General features: G+C 43.1%; 1 protein-coding gene across 3 annotated transcripts in view; it reads right to left on the bottom strand.

The window, feature by feature from the left end:
* Positions 1-24052, bottom strand: part of cacna2d1a (calcium channel, voltage-dependent, alpha 2/delta subunit 1a) — an 88229-nt gene that overhangs the window by 5206 nt on the left and 58971 nt on the right. Inside the window, exons 11-37 of one of the 3 annotated variants that reach the window (XM_071905582.2) lie at positions 21403-21561; positions 20631-20735; positions 20457-20535; positions 19919-19968; positions 19602-19691; positions 18856-18936; positions 17910-17993; positions 17713-17787; positions 16818-16889; positions 16664-16735; positions 16487-16548; positions 15758-15834; positions 12112-12172; positions 11852-11958; positions 9760-9844; positions 9444-9506; positions 9014-9129; positions 8860-8931; positions 8321-8388; positions 8173-8211; positions 7931-8002; positions 5188-5340; positions 3931-3983; positions 3341-3396; positions 2376-2502; positions 1466-1578; positions 552-634 (exon numbers count right to left, since the gene is read on the bottom strand). In XM_071905582.2, the coding sequence (XP_071761683.2) occupies positions 552-634; positions 1466-1578; positions 2376-2502; positions 3341-3396; positions 3931-3983; positions 5188-5340; positions 7931-8002; positions 8173-8211; positions 8321-8388; positions 8860-8931; positions 9014-9129; positions 9444-9506; positions 9760-9844; positions 11852-11958; positions 12112-12172; positions 15758-15834; positions 16487-16548; positions 16664-16735; positions 16818-16889; positions 17713-17787; positions 17910-17993; positions 18856-18936; positions 19602-19691; positions 19919-19968; positions 20457-20535; positions 20631-20735; positions 21403-21561 (2274 nt within the window). Of the gene's footprint in view, positions 1-551; positions 635-1465; positions 1579-2375; positions 2503-3340; positions 3397-3926; positions 3984-5187; positions 5341-7930; positions 8003-8172; positions 8212-8320; positions 8389-8859; positions 8932-9013; positions 9130-9443; positions 9507-9759; positions 9845-11851; positions 11959-12111; positions 12191-15757; positions 15835-16486; positions 16549-16663; positions 16736-16817; positions 16890-17712; positions 17788-17909; positions 17994-18855; positions 18937-19601; positions 19692-19918; positions 19969-20456; positions 20536-20630; positions 20736-21402; positions 21562-24052 lie in introns of those variants that run through there. The other 2 variants (XM_078281875.1, XM_078281876.1) reach the window with 2 other exon arrangements.

Consider the following 24052-nt stretch of genomic DNA (forward strand, 5'->3'; position numbering starts at 1 on the left):
TTTACCTTAGATACTCATAAGTCAAATACCAGCCGACTGTTTGTCTTTGCGTGGGAAATCTGTGCACATACGGCTTTCGAGAGATTCGAAGAGAAGCAGCCCTTTTGATTAGAGGCGACACAAGTGCAAAAAAAGGGACATGCACCATGTAAAGATATTAGTGAGTTAAAGGTGCCATGCGTAGGATTTCTGCTCCCAAATCAACTGAGAGAAGCAGGAAAGTAAGTTGGCAATAGACTTGAATGATTCTAGAAGTGAAACCCAAACACCACTATTAAAAGCAGTAGCCCAGAGGCACATGCTTTAATTTGAAAGGGTTTTTCTGCCATTTCAGACTTGATTTCCCACAAACTCCTTCAATTCTTATGAGGCTACTAAAGCAGCGATGGCCTCATGCTGTAGGACTACAGTATAAGAAGACTATAATGTGTGAAACCCTATGCGTAGCACCCTTTGAGATTATTGTCATTCATGAGTGACAAACTGTTTGCGAAATTCAGATTGTTCTGTACCAGAAACGAAGCAGTCCAAGTTCGCTGAGAGGGACTTACGTGCTCATTGTTGTCGAAACAAACTGCGGGACCTTTCCTGTACCGCGGGTTTTGAGCCAGGATACAGGGATCAGGACCGTCAGCTGGATGACTCAATTCAGGAAAGTGACATAGGATTTCTGAATAACTGCATTAATAACAACTGTAACAAACAGTAATATCATTCAGTAGACCCTCCAATTTAACATTTTGATACATGTACAAAACCACTACGATAGATCACATTACTATTAGTCCCAAACAGGTGGATATAATTCTGTGAGGACTATTCAAGTGAACTTAGAGCATTATGGTCTCTTTTGGGTTTTGATCAGATTGCCCAATAACTCCATGATGTAGCTGCCATTTTGGAACACTGCTTTTCCATAAGGCTTCATAATTGACCACAGCCCCGTGTGTTGGAGAGAACATGACGGGTTTGTTTGTAAGCTATTCAGGGGGACTTCTCCCACACTACCATCTGCCACACAGACACACAGAGAAACCTGTCCAGAAACAATTGAATTTCGGGCCAAATTGTAAATCTCAATTTCCGCACTAACCCTCAATTGTTGGATGACTGGGGGATTTAGGAGATGCAAATGAGTGACATAATGGCTGGTGAGAATCAAGGATAAAAGAAAAACAATCCGCATTCTCGTAAGCATGGGAAAAGTACATTCCTCTGTTTACAACGAAAGCTTCCCAAAATATTCAAAGGGTGAAATATTTGCTAATAGCTTCATGTCATGATCAACGTCTATCCGTGATTATCTTGTCAAGAGCATAAAAGATCCGGGGATCAGCATGTGGCATAAACAAGGGAGGTTCACCCATCAGCAACACCATATTAAAAAAATCCTGTTAAACATCTGTTCACTAAATCATATGTACACATCCTCTGCCAGTTGATGGTTATGCTGGGTAAAGGATACACTGCTGTTCATCCTGTATTAATGGCTTGGTGTCACATGACAGGCAGGTGTGTTTTGCATCAGCCATGATAAAGACCAGGTTGGTCTTGGGCAGCTTTTCAGCGTGGTAGATCCTGCAGAGAGGGAGACACACAAGAGCGGCTGCTGAGGCATCGGCTGGTTTCCAGGAAAGACGGAGCTGAAACTTTATTGAAACATCCTTACGAGAGATGGAGGAAGTTATTAAATCATGATGCAATAAAAGGAAGACACTGAATTTGGTTTGTTGCTTAATATCTTTCTCACTGAACAGCTTCCTCGTACAAGACTAAGCAATACATCCAGAAACCGGCTTTAACTTCCTGTTCTTAAACACAATTCTAACTGCAAACAAGATGAAAAGCATACCGTGGTTCGCTAAATCTAGTTTCCTAGCTCCTTTCCTTCCTAAGGGGACACAACTCTGCCGTGCCACCCCACTGTCCTCCAAGCCCTCTGCTGAAACCCACATGTCGCTGCTCCAGAAATGATTTTCTCGGCCTTTTTATGGCGGTCGTTAAAAAGAAACGTGTGTGCGGCTAATGTGCAGGAACGCCGCGCGGCATGCGGGCAGGCACTCCATTAGGTGGCACGAGGGGGCTTTAAAACAGCGTACACACACACACACACACACACACACACACACACACACACACACAGATGCCAGGACGGTGGTCCACGCTAGTGAGTTGACTTCACCTTCATGGCATGTGAATTTTTACAGGCCGCTCTCAGTGCCACCTCTGGGGACTTCGTGTCTGTCTCATGGATGCAAACGCATCGCAACAACTCAGACTTTAACTATGCTGTGTGAGTGTGTGTGTGTGTGTGTGTGTGTGTACCTGGTATATACAACTAGCACTGTCCTTTAAGTGTGTGTGGATACGTTTACCTGGAGCAGTTTTTACAGTCTACTGTGCCTGTGAAAGTTCGCTCTGCGGTCTCAAAGAAGTACTGCGTTTGCTCCGTGATGCAAACCTCTTTGAGCATGGCGTCTGATCTTTCATCGTCCACGTCGGCTGTGAAAGCAAGCACATACACAAGTATTCAGGTGAATGCATGTACACACACACACACACACACAGTACTTTATTTGACTAAACTGATTTAAATGCATACCGTAGTAGTAGTGCATACCGTAATTTCCCTAAGCAGTGTGCATTGCAAAAAGTGTTAGGCATGAACAAAGAATCCAATGAATGAACAAACCAATGAACACACAGAGCCAGCACCTCCCAAGCAACTATTAATAAGCATCATCTCCACCACATGGCCCAGAAAAACTAGGACTGCAGAGACTTGTTGTTTGGCTCTGATGTGGATAGGCCTGTAATCTGTAAACCCTTAAGAGCACAATCTGGCTAATTCGTGCGAAATGTTGCATACACCAAATCCTGAGAAGACAAATGAGTGTTCAACCAATGTTGTTACTCAATTCAGAGTCTTGGCATGTAGTAATCATCTGATGACTATTGCACCAGATTCCCCAGATTAAGAAACAGTTTGAAAATGGCATGTTCAATACCTTTTAAGGCCCTGTCACAGTAAATAGAAGCGAACATCTATTACCATTTCATTTCCATAATGAGGCCATTTGGGCCGTCTGGAGCTAAACCTGTGCATGCTTCAGTTCACTCTCCCGGCTATCACCATCTCACACAACATCCCACTCAGAACCTCAAAGCAGATCTCTTTCCTCTGTACTATATTTATCTGATTGCACCTAATAGGGAATTTGGCAGTAGCACTTGAAAATTAGGTCATTTTCTGAAGCACCGCCATACAGTATGATATCAGAATACATTTAGATAACACTTCTCCACTTCTCCTGATCGTAATGTTGTGATGGGAACTCACCTGCTTCCAGGAAATTTGGGAATGTGATGCCGACCAGTAACTGTTGCAGTATCGACCTGGGAGCAAAAACAAACAAACCCCAGATTTTAAATATGTCTGGATTCATTGGAACACACGGTAAATCACCAGAGTCTGTATAAATACTAATGCAGAAACAGATTGGCGTCTTTGAGACCGGATAGAAAACTACATAATAAAAAATACCATGTGAAGAAAAATGTTTCCCTGTATGCTTTGGATTAATTTTGAATATGGCCATGTTGTCAAAGAAACAAACATCTATTCTCTTTTATTGGACACATTGTAAAACAAGCTGTTAATGACATCAAGACGGAGGGAGAGAGAGCATAAATCAAGAGAAGATTGTGTGGAATGCTCTCTGTCCTGGGAGCAATGCAGCTATTAAACAGATGCTATATGTCCATTTTGGAGGGAAAAGTCATTGCCTTCCATTCATTAGGATCCACGTCCAAGAACTTCAGATGCCAACTATCCTTCTTTTGTAAATTATGTGCTATTAATCATTTGGGGAAAGGCAGGTGTCACTCGTATCTCACCATCCATACTGGGAACAGTTAAAAAAAACTCACCAGGCTGCAGCTGTCGCCCACCATCCAACGTTCAGAATATCTGCTATGGTGGGCTAAGAGGGACAAAATAAAATGGGAATTAATATCAGAAAGGGCAAAAGGTGTAAGCTTATGCAAACCTAACTCAATTACATCTTATGACATTCATTTTCCAACAGATCATTTGAACCTGGCCATGCAGATCAACTCTTAACATCCCGTTTGTGTTTTCACTTGCACCAGACTGGACAGTGTGCTTTTGCCAAGCACAAAGACCAAAGATCCAGCCACACCAGACATGTTATTTTCTTGTCTCTCGGAGGAAATTAGCACACAATCCTCCTCAACAGATGCTAACGTAAATATGTAAACAAAGAGCCAGTGAAAAAAACACAGAAATAGCACACGGTTTGAATAAAAGGCCGAGCATGCTGTTTTGATTATGGTTAGCATGCGAGGGCCTTGTTTTGATGAATCATTGCCGTGTCCTTTCTCCCTGGTTGATGGTGTGTGGAGTCATCAAGGAGTCTTAACTAACCGTGTTAGAGGCATCACTGGCTGTTCACGGCGCCTTTGATCACGGATATCTGCGTCTTTCATCTCACCTTGGTCGCCAAAGTGCGTTGTACACATTTGTGGAGCGAGTCGGGGAAATGAAATACTCACTTCGCCGCGGTCTCAATCATCAGTCGGTGAGGGAGTTAGTGCATCTGTTAAAAAGCTAGGAATCTTTTCAACTACTTTCATAGGCATCAGCTTGTCAACTACCTCCTTAAACACCTATGAGGGAAATTCATCAACACACGCAGCAGCGTACAGTGTGTAGACGATGTGCATCATTTAGCCGGGCGAGTGTTTTGCATGTGATGAAACACAGCACCTGTTTATACGTCACAAGTGAGCTAGACCACCTAATCCTTTTACTGTTACTCCAACTCCCACTCTAACGCTTTCACCATACCCTCTGCTTCCCTTCTCATCTGTTCTATCCAGATTTATGGCTCCCTGGTGAGTGAGGGTGTGTGTGTGTGTGTGAGAGAGAGAGAGACCCTTTGAATGTGAGTGAGCAAGCGTATGCATGAGTACAAACTGCATGTGTACTTGTGTCGATCCATGTGTATGAGCATGTATGAGTATGTGTGTGTGTGTGTACCTGTGACCACTTACATGAGAGTGACCAAGTGTGAGTGTATGTGGGTGGTTGTGAGTGTATGGGTGGTTGTGTGTGTGTGGGTGGGTGTGTGTGTGTGTGTACGGTCTCTGGCTTATGTAACTCACCACGTAGACGGATCGCAGGCCTGCGGCCGCCTTGCTCTCCCTGTCTTGGTCACAGATGGACTGGTAGTCGAAGGTCTTCTTGAAGGTGAACAGGGACGAGTTGACCAGGCTCACCATCAGGATGGGGTCGATCATGCCAAAGAAATGTCCGATCTATTGAGAAGAAGAAGAAGAAGAAGAAGAAGAAGAAGAAGAAGAAGAAGAAGAAGAAGAAGAAGAAGAAGAAGAAACTTAATTTAGCACTTTTATAGCACGGATTTTACAAAGTGTTTTATCAGTCAAACAAACATCATATTCACAAAATAAATTTAAGTGAATAAAAACAAGAAGATACCACAAGATAAAAAGAATAGAGGGTTAAGAATATAATGGTAAAAGTAATAGGATAAAAGACATCACATAAAAAAAGTTATAGACCTGCTTTTATGTGATGTCTTTTATCCTATTATTTTTATTGGTTTTATAGGTTTTATGGGCTTTAAGAGCTGATACTGATTCTGATAGACTAAGCTCCTCAGGTAGGTTGCTTTAAAGCCAAAAGCTTTCCGTTTTCAGCCTAGACTTTAATGGAGCAATGATCTAAATCTGCACAACAGCTCATAGGAGGTCCAGAGGTCTGCTCAGTAAAATTTTGAAATCATAAACCCAACAGGTAACCAATGAAGAGATGTCAGAGAATTGGAGAGATGTGATTTTGCATGTTTGCACCAGTTCAAATCCTAGCTGCTGCATTTTGATCAAGGCAGAGACAGAATAATGATGTCAGAATAAAGGGAGTTGCTGTAATCTAAACGTAAAGAGATAAAAAGCCTGACTAAAACTGTACACATCCACCTACATTAAAGGGAAGCGTAGGAGGTAACTGCATATCTCTGACTCCTGCTCTCAAGCACATGCAAGCATCTATACATTAGATACCAGAGTACACACACACACACTCCCTCTCTTACACACACGTGTCTACATACATACACACACTATACCCTTTCACCATTAATATACACACACCCCGAACCACCTGCGAGTGCCCAATCTAACTGCTTCATAGCACAAGCGATTTCAGTAACAAGGGTCGGTTGAGAGACGTGTGATTGTTCTGTATGAGCAAAAAAAAAAAAAAAAAAGTCAGAAACCCACATTGTAAATGTAACTGACTGAGCATTTCCTCAATATTTCTCGTTTACAGAGCGGTTAAACACTCTGATGCTTTCATCTGAAAGTCGGTGAAGTCTCAGCAACACACATGCCCAAAAAACACATACACACGTCGAGCATGTGTGTGCATGTGCGGACACACTTAAACACATGGACAGAACACAAGTGCACACACACCATATACAGACGCACACACTCAGTAAATCAACCTGGAGCTAAGATGATGGACGTCAGTATAATCTGATTAACGCAGTCCACTAGGCAGCCATAAATTTTACTTGGAGGATGTGGTTTGTCTAGGCATCTCAGAGGTGTGACGTGACCATGTGCATGTGAGTGTTTAAGTAGTTTTGTTTGTGTATCCACGAGGGAGTATGTAAGTAGTACTCTTCTGTGTGTGTGTGTGTGTGTGTGTGTGTGTGTGTGCGCGCACGGGAGTTGACGAAACGAAAACTATCCCTTCCCTTCCACTCTGTAAGGTCACCGTTAACAACCCGTCCTCCGCATATCCATTCCCCTTTATTCTAACGGCCAAAGGAAATATAAATCTTCCCATCTATAAGGTAAAGCGAGCCTTCTCTCCTTTCGCTGTGCAATAACACAAATAATGAATTAACAGTCACAGCCCTGTTGGCTGCAGACTCCCCGAGGGCTTCGGAGAGAGAGAAGCAAGGAGCTGGAGAGAGAGAGAGAGAGAGACATAAAGACGGAGAGAAAGCGACAGAGAGAAAGAGAGAGAGAGAGAGAGAGAGAGTGAGAGACTTTGCTCCTGTAGGAAATATGATTGAGAGCGCACAGCCTTCTCCAAACAAGGGCTCAGGTCCCTGGGTTTTAGTGCTGCTGCCAGACTTCAGAGGGGGACTGATTTATCCGGCGCACACCCAGCCCTGATTAGGAAGGAGCCGAGGCCGCATGAAAAAACATTTACTCAGACTGCAGCGGGGGCCCACTGTTAGCTTTTAGCATAGGGCAGCGGGGAGGGGGGCGGGAGAACAGTGTCTGTGCGCTTATGCGTGTGTGTATTTGTCAGCGGTAGTGAAATATGGGTCAATTTGGGTTTGAGAGGCTTGAGTTGTGTATGTATTTGGTGTTTGGGTCATTAAAGGTAAAGCGAGGCAAATCTCAGGTTTGGAACAGGTTCAGCTGATTGTAGTACAGTTTTTCAGAGGTTTGACAAAGCTATGGACCCCCAAACTAGTATCCAAGACATTTGCTTTGATTTAGGTTATGATCAAGTTACAGTTTATTTTAGTAAATTGATCAAGAGTGCCTTAGTATAGATATTAAAGCATGTTTTCACAAATGGCAATCTGATTCATGTACAAGCTCACCTAGAAGTTAAATGTTTGGCCAGCAAGTTCTCTATCAGTCAGGATGATTGCAGAAAGTTACAGCTGCAAATAGTAGTTAAATTATTATTTTTTTTGTTTGTTTTTTATGTTTTTCTAGATTGTAGCCCACTAAACAGAAGCGGAAAATACAGTTAAAATTACGATCGGCTGCACTGACACCTTAAGAATCACATTTTACCTCCCTAGGTTTATCTGGGCTACAGTTGTGTGAGTGAGAGTGAAAGGCAGAAGCCCACCTGATCGATATGATCATCCCGGTTGGACATCACCAGGAAGCCCCCGTCGTCCAGAATGACACAGTCCACATTCTGCAATCACACAGAGACACTGGCGTAAACCACTGCTTTACAGAGGGGTGCGGTGGGGTCTAAGAGCTCTCTTTTTGAATCCACACACTCATTACTATTATTCATTCCAGAACTAATAACATTTGAATACTAAAATATGCATTCATTACTCATCGATTAAAGCCTCTTACCGGATCGTTTCTCTGACAGCCACAGATCTCGGCATTGCACTGCAAACAGAGCAACACAATCTCTGAATCCTTTTGTGCAGATAGATGAAAATTGCTTGGGGGAAGTGTGTGTGTGTGTGTGTGTGTGTTGCAGATAGGATCTACTCACATTAGTCTTCAGCGTGGTGTTGATGAAGCTCGCCATCCAGGCACTGATGTCCAGTTTCACGCCGACCACTAGGATCAAACGCAAAAGCCAGACGTTCTAGATCATGTTAGACCTCCGCCTCAACTTTACTCTCTGAACTTGGGAAATGCAAACTTGGCCAAGGATCACAGAGGACTGGACGACATGATGTGTGGTTTGTGTGTGTGTGTTTGTGTGTATGTGTCAGAGGGAGAGGGAGAAATAGACAAACGAGGAGCACGGGTGTGTAAATAACAGCCTCGTTGTGTGTGTGTGTGTGTGTGTGTGTGTGTGAGAGTGAGAGGGAGAAAAAGAGAAATGAGGAGGGTGTGTAGGGTTGCAATTGTAGGTGTGTAAATAAGAGCCATGGTGTAAGTGTGAATGTGTTTATGTGTGTATGTGACAGTGAGAGAGAGAACTTGAGAAATGAGGAGTATAAATGTGTAAATAAGAGTCACTCTAAGCGTGTGTGTGTGTGTGTGTGTGTGTGTGTAGGTGTGTGTGTGTGTGTGTGTCCTTACCGGCTGGTTTCAGTGTGATATCATTAATGGTGAGATCTACTGCTCTGCTCACCAGGATGGAGTCGTCACTCGCTGCCAAAAGAGGGAGAAAGGAATTATTGTTAGTACATACACACACACACACACACACACACAAGCGCTGGCCATTACTTACAATTGTCTTTAGTGAGGTAGCGTGTTGGTGTGAAGATGTACAGGTCATTGTCCAAACTCCGCTTATAGAAACTTGATTCGTACGTCTCTGCTTCTTCCTTCCAATACTGCCCAGCACTGTCAAACACACACACACACACACACACGCACACACGCACACACACACACACACACACACACTTTTCAGGCTTGGCGAGACTGATAAACCCGTTTAACAAAAGGGAAATGTAGTTCATTTCTTTTCTAGTGTTTTTTATTGGGTGACAATAGACATAAGCCTCCAGCTTTATTGTGCAATCCTTTACACTTTTAAGAGAATCCCATGTGTGGTGCATTACATTTCTTTATTCTTTATCAAATAATCTTTTGCATATTATCTATTCCTTCCCATGCTTCTAAATCAGCCCCCCCCTCATCAGCCTGACAGGTACCTTTTGGGGTAAACTCGTGTGATCCCTCCATCAGTGGCAACAAATCTGGCCAAGACACCGTGCCTGAAAGGCAGAGACGATAAAGCTATAAAACATTTAGTTACAAAACTTTGGAATGCGCTTTTATGCCGGCATGACATTTACTAGTGATTCTGAAATACTTGAACCATCTGCATTCGATTTTTCTCTTTGGACATTCATTACCAAGTAACAAGTAATCGAGGCCACATTTCAGTTTGTTTTGCCGGATCACAAAAGAGCACTGATGGTATTGGTATTGTACTGATGGTAAGCAAAGGTTTGGGTCCTGACTTACTGCAACTCCTTTTCCTTCCAAATCTTGATCAGATCGGAGGTGATGCCGGCATCCAGAAGCAGCCGGTTCACCAGCTCCACATTGCCTGAAAAGCAAGACAGCATCACTTGAACCTCAGCATTTTACCTTTGAAACCCATTTCTCAGTCTGCAGAGCGATCAGAAATGATCAAAGTGAGTGTTCAAAGAGTGTCCAGTATTTGACCTGTTGGACAGCAGCTGTCAAAGTGAGTCATCTTTGTAAGAAGAGTCATTTTTGTTGTTTCAGACACACTGGTCTGAAAAGTACTGGTCTGAGTAAGAGGCATCCGCTGGGATGTGTGGGACAAATGCCCTGTGAGCATCCATAGCCAGATTGGGAAAGAAGAGAGACAAGGGGAGAGGAAAAAGAATGAAAGAACAAAAGAAAGGAGTGGTGGATAAAGAAGGCAGGTTGCACAGAGAATATGTTTGTAGATAGAGTTCAGTTTAAGTTTAGAGGGGATATTATTCAGCAAAAAGATTTCAGAAAGAGTTTTCAGCCTCGCGAACGTTGTTTTCCATCGCTCTCTTCCACAGAAACCGTACAATGAAGCACCGCAATACGCAGGAAAACCCATTAACAACGGGTACTTCATTTGCTCGTGCTGCAAAGGTGTAGGTGGTGGTGGGGGGTGTGGCGGGGGTGTATAGGTGTAACAACTAATTCTCTGCGACGTCCGACAAGACCGTACGACGCGAAGAACACGCGCCGTCCCGAGCGGCCGATCAAAGCCGCTCGCCCATTTTTTTCTGCGCCGCGCCCGCCACTTTGAACTCCCCGACGACCCGCTCCAGTCCATTAACGTTGAGGCTCGTCGATAACCCCCCCCCCCCACACACACACACACACACACCCGCCCCCACCCAACCTTTACGACACACCACACACATCAGAGAAAACAGCTGGTGTAACACTTTATTCCCCCACCCACCCCACCGTCCCTCCTCCTCCAGTGGTTTTCATTAGGGATCCTTTATTGAAGGCAGCCCAGGAATTCCTAATGTACTTCAACTTCTTCGCCACTGCAGTGGCTTAACCAAGCAAAGCGTGTAACAATACTCGCACAGCCAATAGTCCACATGGGCCGCATTCTCTCTCTCTCTCTCTCTCTCTCTCTCTCTTTTCTCTACGGACTCCATTAAACAAGGAGCGAAAAACGGTGGAACTAATATTTCAATTGGGTGAAAACTTTTATTGGGTTGATCTAGTTGAGATGTTTGAAGTGATTCCTCAAACTCAAAACATCAAACCCAACTTTGGAACAAAATAGTCAAAAGGAGCTCTTTTATAAATGTTCCGGGGCCTATTGTTTCACTCGAAAGGCAAAAAAAAACCTGAGGCCTGAGCGAGCGATGCATATCAATGAGTGTATGCGAGAAATGGCGAGGATGTTAATGCGTTGGTCAGATGTTTGGGAGAAGGTCCACTGGCCCCTGATTTGTGTTTTATTGCTCCGCTCGCGCTCTCGGCTTGACGTGTCCTGCTCTTTCTCACAAACACACAGTAATTGGATGAGGTCGAGCGGCTATAGGTGGGGTGTGGAAGGCATATTACGGGTGGATATTGTGTGTGTGTATGTGTGTGTGTCACATCTAAGCCGACGTGCCTCACACATGTGCACTCAGGCGTGTGATGGTCAGACTTTTAGAGTTAGCATCAAATGGGTAACACGAACACAGGGGTTCCACATTACAAAGCTTTTCCTGGTCATGCACACCGAGCCATCGAGCCAGACCTGTATTTCACTGGAAAGAGAGACCTCTGGGAATAGGTTCAGTTGGCCCTCTTCCATTAAATGTCCAATACACACCCAAATGCCAAGCCAGATGGCCGGGATCCATTCAAGTCTACATACTGTAGCTAATACTGTATAGCTTTGAGATGTAAATAGGAGTCTGTAGTGGGAGCAGGGTCCAAGTGTGCCGCAGAGTACAACTAAGATCCAGTATAATAGCTTTGGTTCTCACAAGAAAAACACAAAGATGTCATACTCAATGGCACCTTTTACAACAACTTCATTTAAGATGGTGGGTGAAGGAGGGAACTATTTTCTGGTCTTTTTGATACTCACACATGGGGTTGTTTGGAGTCTTCCTGTCGATGTAGTTGTTGAACTCCATGAGGAACTCTGTGTTGTTTTTGTTCTTGTCAGGTGGTTTTAAGTCCTTACAGTACTCCCTATGGGAAAAGACACAACCTTAAGATGAACTGAAGCAAATACAGTGACGATCAAGATGAAAACTGGGCCTCTATACTCAGTCATAGTAGACCAAATTCCCTGTGTCAAAGTGTTTTGCAAATCTCATGAAAAGTGCTGCAATATTGTCTTACCTTGGTGCAATGAATGTATAGCCATACTCATCAAACTTGTCCGCCAGCAGGCTTTCAGAGACTGGTGAAAGGTAAAGAACTGTGAGTTTTCCTGATCTTTAACACAAACATTTTCCTCCCATACAGGTTAATAGTAAGCCGACATAACCACTGTATGCAGATGAGATGGTGCTCGACTGGGCAGAATGGGTAACACCTGTTGAACATTTGACGGTGCGTCAATAGGACAGAACTCCTACAGGAAAAGTGAATTTAAATGGGATTTCATTTCTTGAAAGATTCATGAGGAAAACACTAGCACTGCAGCGCCACATATACAACTTTGCCACGTAAGGCCTTGTGTCCATGATCTCTAGATCTGTGAGCTTCACTGTAGAGGTGATTTCTGCAATGAATGTTTGCCTCTTTACTTAAAATGAAACTTAACAGACAAAGAAGGTAGCTTGGTAGGTGAGAGGTTTGTGCTCAGAAAGACAAAATAGGGAAAATACATGTAGCAACATTTACAACAGAACTAGATTAACTGACATCTACAAAAGCTGGACAGTTCTACACTGCACAGAAAAGTAATGCTGTAAAGAATACGGCCCTGAACAAGCAGCTGAAGATCATGTACGAATGAGCAGGACCAACAGCGTGGAATAGACCTCGCCAAGCATGCTGGGTAAACGACCGACAAGGCTCAAGAACGGGAGGAGAGAGATGAAAGTAAAGAAAAAAATACTTGCCATCTTTCCCTGGAGCGGAAAAAAGTCCCAGCAGAGAGAAAGTGAGCGAGCGAGAGAACCATCCCCAGGGAGGTAAAGACGGGAGGGAAAAGAAAAGGAAAAAAAAGACAGGGTAAAACCACAGGGGTCAAAGGTAACACAATATTTTATTCACAGAGCGAGCCCTGAATAGAAATATTGCGCTCCAAACAAAAGGTTTTGTGCCTTTGGATGTAAATGGAGACAGTGCTGATGGGGCACACAAAGAGAGGCTTAAAATGTGGTTGCATTTTTAACATTGGGATTTAGCTGCGTTTAGATGTGTTTTTAGCATTAGTATTAGCATTCTTTTGGTGATAGATCTATTGCGTTGTTATACATGAGTGATGTATTTGCACGACAATGCATTGGAATGGGCCGTGGGACATTAAACACGGTTCAACGGTGCGTAACCTTAAGGATGCTTTGACATTCTCCAACGCACATCGCTCCGACAGCTGATTATGCTGTAGAGCCAGATTTCTCATGACGACATGGGCTACTCCTTGTCCTCTTTGGTGGCCATGATTGGAAAATAATTGTATCCATGTGCTTTTCCTTTGATATTTGGTCACTACTTACTAATCCGACAAAGTATCTAATAATGATGGATAGCAGGCAGCTTCGAGGAGTGACGAGTGCATATATTTTCTGCGCTCTCGCACGCCTTTCCCCGTTGCCTCCCATTGCATAGTTTGTGAATGACTGACTCAGTAGAATAAACAAGACATGCAGTAGAGTACAATTAGTTTTACAGAAGTTGATTCAAGAGGCAAACTGAGTTCAGGCTTTGATTAAATTGCATGTAAAGCAACGCATGAGTCAATTGCAATTCATCCAAAATGTGAACGAATTGAAACTTGAATCAACCTCAAACATGGAAACATGCAGAAAAAAGAAACCGGCATTACAATTTGTCAACTCAATGTAGGCTAATAGATTTGGCAATATTGGGAAATGATCTATGTTCAAATTCAGTTTAAATGAAGTTGAATTTCATATTCAACCGTTGAATCCTCTGAAATAGTCTAAAGTTGGGCTTCAGAGATTTTTAAGTGAAACCACGAAGACTAAAATGCTTTGTGAACTTCTGGTTTTGATTAAGTGACCACAAACAAGACAACAAGAGGACAAAAACGATGACTGAGCACACAGAAGGAGAAAGAGAGGTGAAGCTCAGTGGAGAAGGAGGGATCCTGTCTTTCATTAAGGTTGTTTTACAAGGTTGTAAAGCTCCAAATGACTCAAATAAGGGAAAACTGAAAACAGAAGAAAAAAAAAAATACAAAAAACAAAGAAAAGCACCCGCTCATGTTTTGGGTGCAGACTCACAGCTTTCTCCTTTATGGCTTCACCTTAAAATAATGCAAACATCCTCTCCTCTGTTCTTCCTGCTACAAGGGGTTAGTGCCAAAACCACATCTGAGTGCCATTGGAACAGGTGGGGGTTAAGTACACACACACACACACACACACGTCCGACTCACTCAGCTGTGTGGGGGCGCGGCATTGCATGCGAAGCGCTGCTTGTGACAGCAGACACCGGTTTGATTCCATGTAATCCAATAGTCATTATTAATCAGAGGCCGCAAAATGAATAAATACAGATAATGAAAAACAACAACAAAAACTTCTGTTTGTGACTCGCATGTTAGTGAGCTCGCAGCAGACAAAACACCGCATAATGAACAATGTTACATCCAAACCATCTTCCTCTTTGGTGGCAGTGTGAGAACAAGAAGACAGGGGCTATGAGGTAAAGCACAGGAGGAGAATACTTGCCCAAAAATGCTGCAGGGGGTCCGACACACCAGGGATGGTCAAGAGTTCAGGAGGGTCAGGAGAACGGGAGGAGGGATGAGGGGAAAAAAAGGGATGAGGAGAGGAAAGAGGGAGTTGGAAAAGAGAGCAGGACAGGAAAGAAGCCAACAGGGTTACACAATATTTTATTCAGATTGAATAAGAATATTGTATTCAACAGTACAAGGCACTGAAATTTAAAGTAAGCAACCAATGAAAGATACAAGGGAAATTTCATAGGGTCAGGTGTGTGTGTGTGCAGTAAGTAAATATACTGGAATGTATACGTGAGCTCTCATGTGATTGCACATGTGCGAGTGTGCATATTTACAAAGGCTTCACATTAAGCTGGTTGAAGCCACTTTTGGCTACTGAGTAGAGGCAGATGGACAGGCAAACACAGACAGAGGGATAGATCCTAACCAGGGACGACTCCATCTTAACGCCCAGTGACTAAACACACTATAAAACTCCCCTTTGAGTAACACTATGAGTCAATGACATCTTTTACTAGTGGGAAAAGGCAGCGCTCAAAAGAGACATGAGACGACAGCGCCACACATATGGAACCTCTGATCCACTATACAGTCCCCAATAGGAAACGCGGACGTCAAGGCTCGAGCGCGAAAACACACATATGTACGCACGCGCACACACACACACACACACACACACACAGAGAGTGAGGTAGCTGTAAATGAATTGATGAGTACTGTATGTGTGAAAGGGGACACTGGAGCCGTTCGGAGCCCGGTCGTCCCACTGTCTGGCGACAAAACTTTGAACAGGACCACAACTGAGGCGGTGTGTTGCCATAGCGACACAAGAGGCGAGGGCGTGAACGGGTGGTGTGGATGTGTGTGTGTGTGTGTGTGTGTAGAGGGGGTGGGGGTGCTATAAGTGATGGATAGGAACCATAAGCTGAGGCAGGAGCATTTCTCAGCCTTACATGGAGAGCATTAATGTCATTGGAGAACATTAGCAGTCATTTTCCATCCAGGACCATTTGTCTACTGTCTGTATAAATAGAAGGTAAATGTTACTGAGTGGAAAGGCAGGGAATGGCGTAAGAGATGGAAGTGATTTAGGGTGCCACTTACATTTTGCCTGGGTGATGGTGTCGCCGATATTGGCCCGGATGTAATGCAGACTGTACTCTGGAAGGACCAGGGCTAGACTGGGAGGGCACGCACGCACGCACACACACACACACACACACACATTTCCATCAAATATTATATTATAAGCATTTCATTGCACTGTCCACACTGTACATATCCTGTGCATATAAGTTATAACAAATAAACCTGAAACTTGAACCACATGTAAAAACACAACACAAAATCACACCAACCAATGTGCATGCATAAACACACATGCCACACTGATATAAACACAGCGTTTTTCAAATTTTCACCCCTTGCTTTGAGGAAAATCACACAAGCCACATCCACACTGCATTGCCAAGCTTTAAAGTAGAACAATACATCATAACAAACATTGCATGAATCCTTTCAACAAGTCCTGCTAAGCGTTTTTAGCAAGAGGCTGACATTCCCAAGTAGAGCACATAAGATGAGAACAGTGGCCCCTATCGGTCTGATCTAGATCAGTGAGTTGTGTCTGGAGTTTGTCCTGAACTCTTGACCAGCGTCCCAGTGAGAGCAAAGTGGTTTTACGCAATCGGACCAAAAATTTTCCAAGTAAGCCAGCGTGCAGCATCTGGAATTCTTCTATTTCTGGACTAAGTTTTTAAAGGTCACTGTCCCCACGCACAGTTTCTATCATTTCCTCAAACATTATTCAAATCTCAGCGATATGACATTTACCTGTAGTCTGTCCCCACCACTGGTGCAAAGCTGTACGCTCTCTGACCTCGGTCAATGTAGTGCTTTGGAAGCAAGAACACAACAGCTTGATCAAGGAATACACACATTTTGTCTAAGGTCTAGCAGATGTGGTTATCATCATCGGGACCTCCCACCATGTTTACAACATGAAATTACCTCATCTTGGGATTTCACCAGTGTGTGTATTGTTTGATTTCCTGTCAGACCATCGATCATTTGTCTTCTTATCTGTTGGCCACATACAAAAACATCAATCATATTATATTCAGAATTTAAAGAGCTATTGATTCTGATTATCCAGTTTCCTGACCTCAACTTTGATTTCATTCTCCAACTCTGCATCAAGGAAGTCCAGTGTTACAGGCTCGTGGAACTTGGCAGTCTGCAGGAAGAACCGAAGAACAACTCAATACTGAATATTACCAATGCTGTTCTGATCATAATCATTGTTGTAGCCTTAAACAGGGCAAATGTGAATTATTGAAAACAGGACTTTCATTAGAATTAAGTTACCACTGCATGTCATAATCATCTGTGACCAATCTTTGCGTGGGTAAGTTACGAGGAAAACACATATCTCCAAGGTCAATGAAAAACACATGGCCATGTGGGTGTTTCAACAAACATTTCCAAGGAACCGATGGAGGCATTTTCAAAAAAGAATATGAAAGCTGGTCAAATTAAGTAAACAGGACTAGCCGAATAGGTCAGGCTTACATGCTATCTGCAGCAGAGATGCTATGCTATGCCAGACTGCTAACTCCCAAAGGCCTGCTTTCCAAAGAGCATCCTAATGCTAAGATCATCTTTGATCCGTTGGAAGCCAATACAGAAACAGGATCTGCTTTTTGGAAACCTGGTCCAGAGATCATTGGCAGGGATTTTACTAGGTTATGCTTCGCTCTGTACTGTGCTACAGTAGGTTGCAAAAACTCTACTTGCTGACAGTAATATGATTTTGCTATGGTAGACATCAGACTACTGCGTCTCAACAGTTTGTTGACAATCAGGTATGTCACGTTTTGCTTACTACATGAGGCAGTGAGCGATATCACAATTAATGGGCTATGGTAAAGTAACCAGATCTCTGGAGCAAATCCGGCAACATTTTTGAACGGTGAAAATGAGATTACCAAATGAGGCGACTGTCTCTGTAAAAGGGGAATGTCTGTCGCTCTGGGCTATAGCTTAGTGATTTGGCATACCATTGGCTGGAGATTTGGGTGGAGCAGCACATAGCCGTTGGGGTCAATGGCAAAGTAGTAGCCGTTTGGTCCAAACTGTAGGAGAAGGGGACAGAGAGGGAGATATTAGTAAGAGGAAGGACTGAAAAGCCCAGCTACGAAATATGAAACCTACAGTGTAAATAAGTTGGTATGTGTGTGTGTGTGTGTGCTCTTACAGTGAAGCGAGGTGTCAGTCTCTTGATATCATCCAGGGAGACATCGATAGCCATAACCCCCAAGATGAGCTGGTTTTGAGGTTTCTGAGAGATAAAACAGAGAGAAAAACAACAAGGAGTTAGGACTAGAAAGAGTCACTGTATTTCCCTCGAGGTTGAACCTCTTTCCTTGTAGACCCAGTTCTGAGCACTGCTGCTCCGTCTGGATGAGTCAAGTCCCTCTGTGCATCCTGACTGATTCCAAAGGAAATGGGGTGCAATTGAAATCTGGTCAGTCTCATTCCCAAAAGCTTTACACGCCACCATGACTCACTGACGAGGCATTTCCAGTCTCCCTTTCAGTCACAGTGGAGGTAGGCCCGCGTCCTTTTTCGAGGTAGACATGTAAAGCATCCGTCTGCTCATCTTGAACCATTTAGCTACCGGATCATTTGTCTCTCTGATCTGTCGGTTTGATCTCTTTTGATTTTGCCTCGCGACACGGTGGATCCCCTTCCTGTGGAAGCATGTGGGAGGGCTCTGAGGGACCACAGCGTCAACAAAAGGATATAAGGAAGAGCCACAAGAAAGAGGGGGATAAAAGTAAAGGATGGGACGATAATTGAGTGTATTCATTATGTATGTTTATTGTTTTTTGTCTGGTAAACATTATGGCGTGTCACAAAACCGCAGACTTAAGCTCTCCCATGGGGTCAAAGTGTCAGACATAGGTTTAGTCAGTCAATATGTTCTGACAACAGTATGGACGTGAAAGAGGTATGTGAAGACAGAATGGGTAAGTAAATAAGAAAAAAAGAGGAATAGTGAGGAAGTAATGAAGTACAACATCCAAAAAGGTAGAGCTTATATAAGAATATATTCACTGGACTGGGAAGTACATGAGATTCTACATCAGTGAATTGAGTAACATGGGAATCCACATCAGCAAAAGAAGTCTTCAGCCTACCTTCATGCCTCTCTCTTTGTCAGCTTTGGTGTTGGTCTTGTTGAAAACTGGCAGTGTTCCTGTGATCACCAGACCAAGCTCCTGGCAGACAAAACACACAACATGTTCAGTACAAGCAAATCAATCATGTCAAAATCAGTGTTCACTGTATCAATTCACAGTGTACTCCATGGTGCGCTGCGTGTGACAGACACAAAGGAGGCATCTGTTTTTGTACTATTCTGTTGATTGATGACACACTGGATGCTGAACATCTGCAAAATCCTGACAATGGGGAATCTTCCATGGGTGTCAAGGGGTGCAACCGATGATATATGAGTTGGTGGAACACAAGTACCACAGTCTAAAAAAAGCTGTTTCTAGTAATGAGAGGCAGAGACATTTCTGGTGCAGACAGGAGGTCAGCAAAGTCACACGAGTTGACAGCTTCTTATCAGTAAACTGATGACAACATCCAAACAACTTGTCTCAGTTTACTAGGCTACCTTCTTATCTGCTGTTAACATTGTTGGGGGACAGAGTTGAAGCCGAGTTTATCAGTGACAAACAACACATATATTTGTGCAGACTCAAATTCTTCCTTCATTTGACAGCAAACAGAGCAATTTGCAATCCACTACTCCCAAAGCTCTACTTCTGCCATCACTGTCCTTACACACACTTGCGTGAACGCGTGTACTGTGCTTTCGTACACTTGTGTGCGAGTATGTAGCGTGTGTGTGTTGTTTGTAATGCATGTAACATACCAGTGCATCCAGGTAGACGTTGGTCCATTGAACCTGCTTGGCCTTTCTGTCAGCCTTGACCATGGGCCTGCCCAAAACATCCAGGTACTCCTGTAGAAAGGAGGGGAGAGGGGAGACAGTTCAGTTTTGCCACATGCACATCAACCATTCAACCACAAGGGGGCAGAAGGAACATTGGTTTGTGTATTAAAGTGAGATGGAGAGAGAGATGGACAGAGAGAGGTACTATGGGAAATCGGAGAAAAAGATAATAACAAACAAAGGAGAGTGTCCTTGGTAGTGTTGTGCCCGAGTATGAGTGAAGGTGTGTTGTTTACCTGAGTGTTGATTCTGATGGCACCTATGGATGGAATCTCATAGTAATACCCTGAAACAAAAAGATAAGTTTAACATTAGTTTTTACATAAGATCCATGGTATTGGGATGGCATCCTATAGAAGGATGTGAACTTCTGTATCACTTTACCTTAGATTCTGAAATTAAATATTTCACTTTATCCTAGACTGAAATAAAATGCTATTTCACTTTATCCTAGACTCTGTCGTACGATTGCTTCAAAGAATATGATGAAACACAACTGAAAATTATTTTAGAAATTCTAAAAGACATCGTCAGCATTCATATAATTGAAAATGACTGAAGATTTATTACAGAAAACTGGAGAAAGTCAATGTAACCCACTGGTTTTGGCACCTAGATCAACTTTGTGAATCACAAATCTCATGAAATCTATAGGCTACTGAGCTTGTCCTCACGTCCAACTTGTTCTATACACATCAGATATATGAATGGGTGAATGAAGATTATGTCATGTGGATGTCAGTATAATAACAGAGCACTGCTATAGCCTAGTACCTTTGTTGGTGCAGGCCATCCACTGTATTGGTCCTTTGTCATAGTTGTGTTGACCCACTGAAAATGTAAAGATGCGCACCTGTAGGGAGGGCAAAGAGTGAAAAGTTGAATAGGATGAAGCACAATGAATTCTACGCACTACACTGTACACACTGAGTCTGTCTCCAGTCGTACCGTCTTGTCTGGGTTGTATTCGTCAAAGATCTCCTGTGCCCTCTCCTCTCCTCCGTCGGTGAAGAGCATGATAATCTTGTTACAGTTGGCTCTCGACACATTCATCTGGGGGATACATAGGCACAAATGTGTTTTTAACCTTCATTTAACCAAGCAAAGTGCGCTGATGGAGGTGAGAGTGTTAGTCATTCACTTCCCCAGTCCAGATTTTCCCAGCTGGCCCAGAGATTTGTTCCTGCAACCTTCTGGGTCACAAGTCTGCTTCTTCCTTAAGGCTACTGCTGCCCCAAATATTAGTTTGAATAGAACTAACACACACAAACACACACAGTTTCTAGGGAGGGAAATAACATGGAGCTGCTCTGATGAGAAACTGCAGTCTCCGATGCGACCAGAAGAGGTCGACACACACTCACCCTTCATTAGAATCCACTGGGACGGAGTTATTAGTGTCCTATGTTCCATCATAATTTTCATGATTAAAGCCAATGGATCTAAATTATATCAGACTCTAAGTAGATTTCACAAGGTTTCATCAAGCCTCTGGGCTGGTCTGCATATTTCAAGGGACATTGTTGGAAGAGAGAATTAATTACAGCTAGGTTTTAGAGTTTAACAGTGGCATCTCAAAAGATCCCCCCGCCCCCCATCCACCCACACACACTCCTACGCCCGTATGTTCCCCAATAACCATACATATAATCCATCACACATGCTCCTACTTTTATATCAAACACACATACACACACACACACACACAGTGGCACCGTACCGGGGCGAGCTGCTTGAAGGCCAGCTCGAAGCCGCCCTTGTAGTTGGTGATACCCTTGGCGGTGATGCTGTGCACGGCGTCTTTCAGGATCTTCTTGTTCCTCACGTTGGCCTGCACCAGGTTCTCGAAGCACGCCGCCTGGCTGGCCTTGTCATTGAACTGGAGGGGAGAGGGAAGGAGGGATGATGGGAAGCGGAGGGAAGGCACTTGCACATATTTTCTGTTAAATATGTGGGCTTTTTTTTTTTTTTTTTTTCTCGTCGCGCTCGCATGCAGTGTTTCTTAACATATGGGTTGGGCCCCAACGTGGGCCGAGGACTTGCTTCTGGAGTCCCCATATGAAAAGATCAATAAGATATTTTGATGGACCTGGGCCTCAGAGAGAGACTGAATTTATTTAATTGTGGTCCCAGGTTAAAAAACAACAGTAAAATATAATGTACATCATATTATATATCTATTCTGACTGATTATGTAACTTTTCCCCTTCATTCTATGCTTCACTCTTACACAGTTATTACAGATGTATCTAGTTTTAAAATGACACATTTAACTACTTGGCACTGTTGCTTGTCAATATTTATCCTATGTGAAATAAAATCAGTCTAATTAAATCTAAACGGACCGAAGGGAGCTATAGGTAGAGAAGGTAGGATTGGCAGGAGAATAGGTAGGGATGTGAGAAAAGTGGCATAAGGAGGTAAAAAAAACAGAGAGCTTGATTATGGAGGTATTATGCCATAGAGACAGACATTAACTGGTTAAATTACATTAACACAGTTCTATATGCGAAGTGTCTTCAGATTAATATTAGTGAATAGTTAATGTGGAAGAGCAGATGGAACTCAATCAATTCATGCACACGCACACAAATATGAACACAGACACACACACACACACACACACACACAGACACACACACACACACACACACCCACACACACATAATCTACAGAGGACTGGGACATGGCTCATTAATACCTAACATCTGTCTTGGCCAAGACTGCACCCTTCCAATCATGATCATACACACACACACACACACACACACACACACACACACACGGGATATGCATGGATACTGCTCCAATGCTGATACTATTTCCAAAAACACAAATTGGAATATATGCAGATACTGACTGCCGATCCAATACACACGTTTTTTTTCTTTATCAACATTCTCTTAGATCTGCACAGCTGTTTATAAGCCAATTGTAGATGTACAATCTGCTTGGGATCATTCTCATCCATCTAAAAATGTAGGCATCATGCTCAGGTTGGAAAACAAAGACACCAAATGAAAACTAAATAACTAAATCCCAATTACAAAGGCGGCTACACAGTCAAGTCATATTAAGCTGAATGCCATTAGCAGCTGTGTCAGTGTCAGCTTTAAAAATGACAATCACCACTTTTATATATGAGTTTTCAATGCAACATGAGGCAGCCAAATGAGTTTCAGAGAGGCCAAAACACTGCTCGGTCACACAAACTGCAAAATTATTCACTGTGGCGAGGGGAAAAGTCTAAAAAATCATGGCAACATATGGCAAACACAGACAAACTGCATCAGCAAAGAGGAATAGTGGTTGCAAGTCGAAGCTAACTGACAGACGGACAATTATGAGGAATTATCACAGTATTGAATCAACACCTCTGTGACACAGTCTTAACAAAAACTATGTTGTGAGTTTCACAAAGCTGGTATTTATGGCAATACCAGCCATTCAGAAACCACTTGTATCCAAGGCCAATGTACAAAGGCGCATAACCTGGTGTAAGGAGCACAAAACCTGAGCCCGGTGCAATGGGAAAAAACCAAAATTGTCTTATGAGTCATCTTTCAACCATTTTTCCTTCATCCACATAGGTTTATGTTTGGAGAAAGCCAAAGGATGCCTTCAACCCACAATGTCTGTTTCCAACTGTTAAACATGCTGGTGGATGTTTCAGGCCAATATTGGCAAGACATTAGTTACCCACACAGACACACACCTACACACACACTAACGCAAACCCCGGTGAGTAAGAACTTCATCTGCACACACCTTAAAATATATCACAGAATCCATAATGAAAGCTCAACAACATATGTGTGTATGCGTATGTTTGTGCACCTTTGTGTTACATTATTTTGTGCTAAAAATGATTTGTATCCAACATCGCTAGTCATGATGAGGCAGGTGTGAGCTGATTTCAACTTCAGAAAGTACCTCACATTGCTCTCATTATTCTACCTCACCAGTACTTTAGTTCTCCAGTGAATTAGGTGGTGAGCAGTGTGCATGAGTTCACAAAAGAAGAGAGGTAAGAGCTATTTAGAACTATTTAGTGCCCATTACTCATTCAGCCTTGGAGATTGCACACACACTCATATAATGGTCGCACAAACAAACACACACATACACACACACACACACACACACACACACACACACACACACACACAGAGTTTTATATCAGTTCAGATACTTTGGTACGTTGGATTGTGTAATGTCAGTCCCATTCTCTGGTTAATGAGGAGTGTGTGTGTGTGTGTGTGTGTGTGTGTGTGTGTGTGTGAATTCATCTAATAACATAGGGTTTAAATTGCACCTGCTGGCATGCTATCACTTTGAAAACTAAGGAGAGATCATTCTGACACTTATTA

This window comes from Centroberyx gerrardi, chromosome 24 (genome assembly GCF_048128805.1).
Source record: "Centroberyx gerrardi isolate f3 chromosome 24, fCenGer3.hap1.cur.20231027, whole genome shotgun sequence".
Classification (NCBI taxonomy): domain Eukaryota; kingdom Metazoa; phylum Chordata; class Actinopteri; order Beryciformes; family Berycidae; genus Centroberyx; species Centroberyx gerrardi.